The sequence below is a fragment of the Pristiophorus japonicus genome, chromosome 12, assembly GCF_044704955.1.
Source record: "Pristiophorus japonicus isolate sPriJap1 chromosome 12, sPriJap1.hap1, whole genome shotgun sequence".
NCBI lineage: Eukaryota > Metazoa > Chordata > Chondrichthyes > Pristiophoridae > Pristiophorus > Pristiophorus japonicus.
In genome coordinates this window covers 198,691,232-198,701,704 of record NC_091988.1, presented here as the reverse complement: position 1 = coordinate 198,701,704, position 10,473 = coordinate 198,691,232, and the positions used below count along the sequence as shown (strand labels likewise).

At 51.9% G+C, this 10,473-nt stretch overlaps 1 protein-coding gene across 1 annotated transcript in view; it reads right to left on the bottom strand.

Moving 5' to 3' along the window:
- Positions 1-7,383: 7,383 nt before the first annotated feature.
- The window catches only part of gdf5 (growth differentiation factor 5), a 43,009-nt gene continuing 39,919 nt past the window's right edge, over positions 7,384-10,473 (bottom strand). The window contains exon 2 of the mRNA XM_070895128.1: positions 7,384-8,657. Within this exon, the coding sequence (XP_070751229.1) occupies positions 7,786-8,657 (872 nt within the window). The 3' untranslated portion in view covers positions 7,384-7,785. The remainder of the gene's footprint in view (positions 8,658-10,473) is intronic.

The window sequence follows — 10,473 nt, the reverse complement described above, 5'->3', positions numbered from 1 at the left end:
CCACATCGTGGCGGGGGTGCGGCGAATGAGGGTACGGGGCCCAGAAGAGCCGAGGGCCCAGGGGCAGCACGGGCCCAGCCCACACTGCGATATGTGTGCGCGCACTAGGTCCGTGCAGCAGAGCAGGTCTCCAGTCGTCCTGGTTAACCCTTGCCACTGGACCAAGACCTAGCTCTGTCGAGCCCGTGTGGTGGCTGGTGTGCAACGGCCACCACACGTTAAAAAAACCCACGCACAGGCACCTTCCACCCCTGGAGTTCAGGACTGGAACATCGGGTTCTTCATCGAAACATCTGTGAACTGTTATGGAAGCAAGTCATCCTCGTTCGAGGGACCGCCTGTGAATGAATGATGACATATGGGGAGATGAGGGCAGAAAGCGTGGTCAATCAGGTAAGTTTTAAGGAGCGACTTAAAGGAGGAAAGAGAGGTAGAGAGATTTAGGGAGGGAGTTCCAGAGTTTAGGGCCCAGGCAGCTGAAGGCACGGCGACCGATGGGGATGTGCAAGAGGCCTTGTGGTACCAATACCATGTTAAAAGTCCCAGTGAAGGATCGCACCTAAAATATCAGTTTGTCTATTCTCTTCCTGTTCCTGAGGGAATGTGCTTACCAATTCTGCTTCCATTTGTGGGGGTGGCCAAAACTAGGCACCACAAATATAAGATAGTCATTAATAAAGTGACAGCTGGGGAATTTAATTAAATAAAATAACTGCAATAAAAAAACGAGTCTCTGAAATGGTGACCATGGAACTACCGGATTGTCATAAAAACCCCATCGGGTTCACTTCTGTCCTTCAGGAAAGGAAATCTGCCGTCCTTACCCGGTCTGGGCCGATTTGTGACTCCAGACCCACAGCAATGTGGTTGACTCTTAACTGCCCCCTGAAATGGCCCAGCGAGACACTCAGTTGTACCAAACCTTTACATGGAATATGAAACCAGCATCGACCTCACCCGCTTCGGACATGACAACGACGCACGGGAACACCGCCACCTCCACGTTCCCCTCCCAGTCACACACCATCCTGGCTTGGAAATATATCGGCCGTTCCTTCATCGTCGCTGGGTCACAATCCTGGAACTCCCTCCCTAACAGCACTGTGGGAGCACCTTCACCACACGGACTGCGGCGGTTCAAGAAGGCGGCTCACCACCACCACCTTCTCAAGGGGCAATTAGGGATGGGCAATAAATGCCGGCCTTGCCAGCGACGCCCACACCCCCAGGAACAAATCTTTTTTTAAATCCAATAAGGAATTCAGGAGAAACCTCTTCACCCAGACAGGCTAGAGTGTGGAACTCTCTGCCACAAGCAATGTTCCCTTTAACGTCCCGTGCAGCCCAGACCGGCTTTTTCGATGCTAAATTTCGCACATGCACGAAACTGTGAATGGGCCGCGAAGCCCCTTAAAGGGGCCACGCACTCAAAAATAAATTCGGGGGAGCATTGACCACAAGCCGTAGACAAGGCGAATGGCTTAGATGCATTTAAGGGGAAGCTGGATAAACACATGAGGAAGAAAGGAATCGGAAGTTGTGTTGATAGAGTCAGATGAAGAGGAGTGGGTGGAGCATAAACGCCGATATGGACCAGTTGATCAGATGGCCTCTTTCTGTGCGGTAGATCTATGCATTTCCAGTATTTTCTGTTTTTATTTCAGATTTTCAGCATTCAAGGTTCTGTTTATCTCGAGCACATCTCATTTCTTCATTTCTTTGTATGGTACATGCATTCAGGAAAGTTGCTACAACTTCTCATTTACAGTAACATTTATAAACTGGTAACAAGTTGCTCATCATAAACATTAAGCAATTCACATATCTGATTTCCTTCCAACATGCGGTGATTACATACGAGGCTGTTGCTGAAAGTTAGGGTGAATTTCCCCTCCCTCCCTCCTGAAGCAAATTCGGTGCAGTATTGGATTCTTCTCTCCAGGGCGGACTGGCTGGCACATTGAGCCGTCTGATAGGCACGTGCCCATTGGTGCCGAGGGGATGGGCATCCCTACTGCTAGGGAAAGGCACCATGGTGCACATGTGCGACGCATGGTGGAGTACTGATGTCTGAGCCGGTGGGCTTCAGCTCCTGAATACTTCCCCCCATCCACCCTCCTCCACCTCCCCGCCCCTATCCACCCTCACACTCCTCCACCCTCACCCTCCTCACCCTCACTCTCCTCCACCCTCACCCTCCTCACCCTCACCCTCCTCACCCTCACCCTCCTCCACCCTCACCCTCCTCACCCTCACCCTCCTCCACCCTCACCCTCCTCCACCCTCATCCTCCTCACCCTCACCCTCCTCCACCCTCACCCACCTCCACCCTCACCCTCACTCTCCTCCACCCTCACCCTCCTCACCCTCACCCTCCTCCACACTCACCCTCCTCACCCTCACCCTCCTCCACCCTCACCCACCTCCACCCTCACCCTCCTCCACCCTCACCCACCTCACCCTCACCCTCCTCCACACTCACCCTGCTCACCCTCACCCTCCTCACCCTCACCCTCCTCCACCCTCACCCACCTCCACCCTCACCCTCCTCCACCCTCACCCTCCTCACCCTCACTCTCTTCCACCCTCACCATCCTCACCCTCACCCTCCTCGACCCTCACTCTCCTCCACCCTCACCCTCCTCACCCTCACCCTCCTCCACCCTCGCCCTCACTCTCCTCCACCCTCACCCTCCTCACCCTCACCTTCTTCCACCCTCACCCTCCTCGACCCTCACTCTCCTCCACACTCACCCTCCTCACCCTCACCCTCCTCACCCTCACCCTCCTCCACCCTCACCCTCCCCGCCCCTACCCTCCTCCACCCTCACCCTCCTCATCCTCACTCTCCTCCACCCTCACCCTCCTCACCCTCACCCTCCTCCACCCTCACCCTCCTCACCCTCACCCTCCACCACCCTCACCCTCCTCCATCTCCCCAACCTCACCCTCCTCACCCTCACCCGCCTCACCCTCACCCTCCTCCATACCCTCCTCACCCTCACCCTCCTCCACCCTCACCCTCCTCCACCCTCACCCTCCTCACCCTCACCCTCCTCCATCTCCCCAACCTCACCCTTCTCACCCTCACCCATCTCCAACCTCACCCTCCTCACCCTCACCCTCCTCACCCTCACCCTCCTCGACCCTCGCCCTCCTCACCCTCACCCTCCTCCAACCTCACCCTCACCCTCCTCCACCCTCACCCTCCTCCACCCTCACCCTCCTCACCCTCACCCTCCTCCATCCTCACCCTCCTCCACCCTCACCCTCCTCCACCCTCACCCTCCTCCATCTCCCCAACCTCACCCTCCTCACCCTCACCCTCCTCCAACCTCACCCTCACCCTCCTCCACCCTCACCCTCCTCCACCCTCACCCTCCTCACCCTCACCCTCCTCCATCCTCACCCTCCTCCACCCTCACCCTCCTCCACCCTCACTCTCCTCCACCTCTCCGCCCCCATACTAATATCTTGGCGCTAGCATAGATTTGACAGAAGTACCAAGACTGCATCAAGAGATAACCGCAACGGCGCTGTCCGTGGACATGGTGGCTAACCCTTTACTGCGGGACAACCAAATGGTTTCCAATTGACCAGCTGGGTCGGGGGCTGCCGGGAAGCCAAGACTTTCCGTTGACAACTCTGCAGTTTATTTTTGCCTGCTTCAGCCTTCCCTCTTGCCGACTTTCGGCAGGGTCACACACCTGGATGTCTGCCAACGAGGGCGGAAGGTACGGGACCTCAGTGGGATAGCTCCGCAAATTAGCATCGATGACAAATGTGCCAATGTGCAGCATTGCAGTAGGAATGCAACTTTGGACCAAAGGAATGGGGAAAAGACCATTCAGCCCCTCGAGCCTGTTCCGCCATTAACATGGCTGATCTGTATCTGAACTCCATTTACCTCATCGTTTCCCCCGCCCCACCTTTTTCCATATCCCTTGATACCCTTAACTGATAAAAATTTATCGATCTCAGTCTTGAAAGTTTTAATTGGCCCCTGGCATCCACAGTCCTTTGGGGGAAGAGAGTTCCAGATTTTCACTAGCCTTTGTGTGGAAAAAGTGCTTCCTGATTTCACGCCTAGCCCAGCACTAATTCTTAATATCATGCCCTCTTGTTCTAGACTTACCCTCACCAGAAGGAATAGATTCTCTCTATCTACCCTATCCAATCCCTTAATCATTTTAAAGACCTCAATTAGATCACTCCCTCAACTTTCTAAACTCAGGTGGATACCAAACAAGTTTACACAACCTCGCCTCATAATTTAACCCTTTAAGCCCTGATGGCACTCTAGTGAATCTGCGCTGTACCATTTCCAAGGCCAATATATCTTTGCTGGGGTGCGGTGCCCAAAATTGAACATGGTTACTCCAGATGGGCTCTGACCAGCGCTCTGTGCAACTGAGGCATCGCCTCCTCCCCTTTGTATTCCAACCCCCTTGACATAAAGACCAACGTTCCGTCAGACTTTTTGCATTTCTTTTTGTACCTGTGCACTAGCTCTTGGTGATTTGAGTACCTGGGCTCCCAAAATCCCTTCGCTCCTCCACAGCTCCTAGTCGCTCACCATTGAGGAAAATAAACCCTTTTGTCTTTTTCAGATCCACACAACTCTGCCTTATGTTTCTCACAGTAACCAGTGCTCGGATTAAGCCTAATCACAGCATCGAGGGAAGGGGAGAGGAGGGGCAAACATCAAATTCTGACAGCTGATTGGTTACTATGGTTTAAAATTTTGGAACATGTTCCTTAACCCTTTGAGAACTGTAGGAGCGTCTTAACACCAAATGCAAAAGTGGAAGCAAATGATAGTGTCGTCACATGGTACCCAGAATATTATTGCCTTACACTAGTGTGTGTTTTTGTGCATTCCTCTGACTCTACTTTACAATGTTCCTCATTAGTAATGTCCAGAAATGTAATTTTGCAGCTACTTTATGAAGAAATATTGGTTCCAAAAGTCTTTCATTACTCAAAGGTTTAACCCTTTCCCTCACCAAAAGAAGTGATTAAACTTTGTGAATTTGCAGTTATGATAAGGGAAAGAGTGCACTTTTAGAGTCCAGTTTGTGCAGGTAATCTGCTCCCAGTTAAAGTGAACAGCGTATTATAAGACGTATCAGTACATTTGCAGAGGGCCTGAAGCAGTGAACAAGTTGGATAACTACATCACTCGCTATGTCTAACCAAAACCTTCCTGTTAAGCCAGTAACACCCCCTTTAGGATTGCCTACTGGATGATGACAGTAAGGTGAAGGGGTTCAATGCGAGACATGATTCTGAAACTGATGGTGATATCCAAGGGAAAGATACATGACTATAACTACAGTCAGAGTGACCTCCAGCAGAAAATGTACTGAAGTGTATTTCTATTTGTTTTAAGAATGGAGAGCTTAGGCACAAGAAGTTGATCAAGCCAAGGCTTAGGAACCTCCAGTTATGCACAAGGAGACGGTTAGATTCCCCAAGGAGGATAGTCACTCGTTGATTGCTAGGCAACTGACAAGTGTGGGTTTGAACCCATTAGGTGGACAGTAGGCACCAGGAGGTCCTTGTGAGTGGTATGACGAGCATCACAGATGACCATAAGATGTGCAAATGCATTGCTACAATCCTCTTGACCACAGTATGAATGCACACTATATCCTATTGAATGGTGGACCATTATGGGTTATGGAGAGCGGGCAGGGAAGTGGACCTGAGTCCATGATCAGATCAGCCATGATCATACTAAATGGCGGAGCAGGCTCGAGGGGCCGTATGGCCTATTCCTGCTCCTATTTCTTATGTTCTTATCCCCCAGTTGGTGGTGAGGGGGTTGAGCAGCAACTCTTTGCTTTTCTACAACCCAGACATGAATATATGTGCCCTGTGTTCATACCTGGCCTTCAGCAAGCACCTTCCAGCACCTATTGCCCCAAGAGTCAGTGTATCCTCATTGCCAATACAATGGGCATCTGTTCTTAGCATGGTGGAAGGACCTACTCAGGACAGCTTGCATCATATTTTGCTGTTCTAGCCCGACTCCCTGTACCAGTCATAATCATTACCAACTGCTTAACCCAGGCCCTGTTGAGGTAGAAGATTAGCCATGATCTTATTGAATGGCAGGGCAGGCTTGAAGGGCCAAGTGGCCTACTCCTGCTCTTATTTCTTACGTTATATCCTCAGGTAAAGGCAGGGTAGTAGAGGGTGAAGCTTTGATGGTCTGAATGGCCCTTTTTCCATGTTCCTAAATAATATTAAACGAATATACACCTCAGGTCACTGGTATTACTCGTGTGCCAGTGTTGCTCTCTTGATATCTCTACAGAATAGTAAAATGGACAACATTTTAAAGTTTTTTTATTGCTTTTAAAAGACATTATATATTTTCTCCCTGTTTTTTTTTTAAATCACAACATACAACATTCCCTAAACTGGACCGGGACTACTCTCAGGCCTCTGCTATTGTCACTGACAATGTTCTGCGGAGATGGGGAGGTGGACGTGTGCTCTGACTGCCTCAGACTCTCATTTATCCCTTCTTCTTTTTCTTGGGAAAACTTTTTTTTTAATTTCTCACAGGACTCAAATTGGAAACCTGCTTATTTGGAGTTCAAACCTCTGGAACATGCTGGTTTAAATTAAGAGTGCTTGTTTTCTGACAAAGGTTTGGGAAGTTGGACGAATTGATACGTTCCCGTTAACAATGGGGCAGCTGTTGAAACGCGTTGCTAGTGACAGGAATTTGCAAGCGGTTGCGATTGAACCAGATATTGTGCCGGGCCCGACTGCAACCTGTTCAACTTGCCCCCTCGCAAAAGAAAAGGTCAGAACGTTGAGCAAGGGCCTCTGCCACGACGAGGCGATCAAGTAGCATGAGCAGGTTTTATGGGGGAGGTAATTTTTCCAAGTCCATGCTGCCAGCGACCAGCCTTGCCCGTCAACAGCACGGACCCGTGGAACGACCCCTGGAGGGCGGGTCCTGCCAGCTCTGGCAAGCTACAGGAGGTTCTCTGTCACATCACACCCTCTGCCCTCTGGCGGGTCATGAGTGAATAGCACCATCGTGCGGGCCATCAACCTGGCGGAAGATGTTAACATTTCGTGGGGAACCGGGTCTCAGTCTCTCTAATGTTTGTTCAGTGTTACAGAGGAGACGGTGGACAATATTGTGGACAGTGCTTGCTTGCATTGAGCAGGAGACAATTTTGAGGGGACTGCTCTGAGGGTTAACCTGCACCATCGGCCACAAGAATGTGGAGCAAGCATTACAGTTTGCCCTAAATTAGTAAAAAGAATCTTTCTGGAGCCATGTCTCAGATTAACCTCCCTCCCCACCAACCCCAGCCACACCCTCCCCCCCACCCCACCCTGCTCCCTTCCTCCCAGGATTACTTATCCCCCAGCTCCATCTCCTGTCGATGAGTTAAGCAGGCAGTGATGGGAGTGTGAGCTACCAGTAGCATGTACTGTTTGAGTCATCAATCAGATACTTGGCACCAGATCACTCCAGTGAAAGGGTGTGCCATCCACAAGAAGACACTTTGGAGACAATGTGGTTGCCCAAAGTGGTTGCACAGTTAATTTGGAGCCAAAGCTGATGCCTGCTTGGCTTCAGCAGCAATTTAATGTCGCCACCATAGAATATTCATGTTTGACTTATTACCAATGGTCTGTGCTGTCTTGACAGCATATACCATCACCAGAAAACCAACTCGATCTCCAATACTCAACGTGGCACAAGTCCCATATTTGTACCTGTCACTGGTTGCCTGGTAACTCTTACCAATGCTACCTGCACCCACAGGACTCGACTACCATGTCCTCGTACTGTTTATAGACTACATTGTTGATCGAGTCTATGTACAAAATACTGATGGGGCTTAGCTTTGTGGGGACGCAGCAACTTGGTGGGGTGGATTCTGGGTCCATGGAGTTCATTAGTGTCTGGATGATGGCATGGTTTGTGGGCTCTAAGTGAGACCGGAGAGGGAAATCACAAACCCCCTCACAGTGATATGCTTCATAGTCCAAAGGAGCAATGATCCAGTCATCCCAGCCCATCTCCTTGAAGTTCACATGGAGGGGTCTTCTCGTGCACCTTGGCTTAGACTTCTTGCCTTTCGTTTGACGGGATGTGTGAGGGGCCCTTCTCTTCCTCCTCTGGTTGAACAGGAACTCATAAACAGTCTTGTCATCCTGCCCGGATCTGGCTTTGACCTCGTTGAAGAACAGGTCCCGTTTTTTGGTCCTAGCAGACAGCAACAGAAGAGCTTTCTCTTTGGTCTGGCGTCCCACTCGGCCGAAACCCAAGCTTCTTAAATCCACTGTCCTGCCCCTGTCCAAGGCCTCCAGCTCAAAGCACAGCTGAGTCAACTGCTGCTCCTTCTTGGAGGCTTTGAAGAGCTTCCAAATATTGAAGACCTCCCACTTGGGCATATCCAAAACGTCGACGGAGCGCGAATCAAGGACGATCGGCTTCTGCCTGTTTGCGGGGCACTTGGATAATCTGAGATTGTACACGTTTCCCGGAGTCCGTGCCCTCCTCAGTTCCGCTGGGCGTGACCTCAGGATCCTCAGCTCCGCCCCCAGTAACCCTTCCTTCGCCATCGCACTGATGTTGAAGATATATTTCTGCTTCCTCACATAAGGGTGGCGATCATCTGGGGAAAGAGAGAATCAATCAGTTTGAGGCTCAGAAGGAACTAATAACCAAGTTAATGTAAAAAAAAACCCCATAACGATTAAGGGACGCAATAATTAAGAGGTGGTCGTGTAGTGGTTATGTTACTGGGCTCAGTAATCTAGAGACTGAGCCGAATAATTGTGAGTTCTAATCCCACCAGGACATTTTGAGAGGCTGAAGCCATTTTAAAAATACCTGAAAGTATAAAACTATTAACTTGCAAAACGGAATCAGATACATACTTGAAAAGGAAAAGTATTGGAGGGCAAGGGGAAAGGGCTGGGGAGTGGGACTAATGGGATCACTCTTTCAAAGAGCCGGCCCAGCACGATGGGCTGAATGGCCTCCTTCTGTGCTGCATCATTCAATGGGGCTGAAATTCCCCCCCGCCCAAAACGGGGTGCCGCACCCCATTTGCATAGTTTTTACCGCGGCCGTGGTCGCCTCTTGAGTGAAATTCCGCTCTTTGTTATTTTTTTAATTCCGATCTTGAAGTCGCTCTTAACGGGGCGGTGAGTACACGAGAGGGGTGGATACAGGGTGGTGAGTACACGAGAGGGGTGGATATGGGCCGGTGAGTACACGAGAGAGGTGGATACGGGGCAGTGAGTACACGAGAGGGGCGGATACAGGGCGATGAGTACACGAGAGGGGCGGATTCAGGGCGATGAGTACACGAGAGGGGTGGATACGGGGGGGTGAGTACACGAGAGGGGCGGATACGGGGCAGTGAGTACACGAGAGGGGCGGATACAGGGCAGTGAGTACACGAGAGGGGCGGATACAGGGCGGTGAGTACACAAGAGGGGCGGATACGGGGCAGTGAGTACACGGGAGGGGCGGATACGGGGCAGTGAGTACACGAGAGGGGCGGATACGGGGCAGTGAGTATACGAGAGGGGCGGATACAGGGCAGTGAGTACACGAGAGGGGCGGATACGGGGCAGTGAGTACACGAGAGGGGTGGATATGGGCCGGTGAGTACACGAGAGGGGTGGATATGGGCCGGTGAGTACACGAGAGGGGCGGATACGGGGCAGTGAGTACACGAGAGGGGCGGATACAGGGCAGTGAGTACACGAGAGGAGCGGATACGGGGCAGTGAGTACACGAGAGGGGCGGATACGGGGCAGTGAGTACATGAGAGGGGCGGATACCCGAGGGGCAGAAGTTGGGGGCGGTGCGGAGTGACCGCCGCGAGCGATGATGTCATCGCGGCACCGCATCATAACGGCTCCCCCTTCACTTAAAGGGGAAAACCTTCGCCATTTAAAAACTTTGTTCTGCTGGGCCACCGGGGAGGGTTTCGGCCGGGCCAGCGGCCTTGTACCCAAGAGGGAGCCAGGCTGCGTGTGGCGGCCCGGCCGAACCCGGGGGCATAATTGTCGACCAGACCTGGCAGTCAGCCGACAATAAAACACATGGTGGCCCTTTAAGGGTAGCTGCCCTGCCGCTGCGGAAGGCCGCAGCCTAACTGGGCCTCCGGGGGAAAGCTTGTTTTGGCATCGCCGGGCGGGCCGAAGATTTTCAGAGGGGAATGTCGCCGTCGGAGGGTTAGATCGACAGTGTGCATGCTGATGACTCGATTAGCACGGATCGGCAGCAGAGGAGCGGTAAGGGGGGCGCTCAGGGCACTGCCGGGAAACCTCGGGGAGGGCAACTGGGCTAGCAGCGGCCATTCCACCAAAAGTTGGCAACCACTCCACTCCGCATGTGGCCGCCGATTTGCGGTGGTAACAGGCCTTAAGGGGAGGGGCAATTTTGGTGTGATTCCATCCGAACACGACCACTTG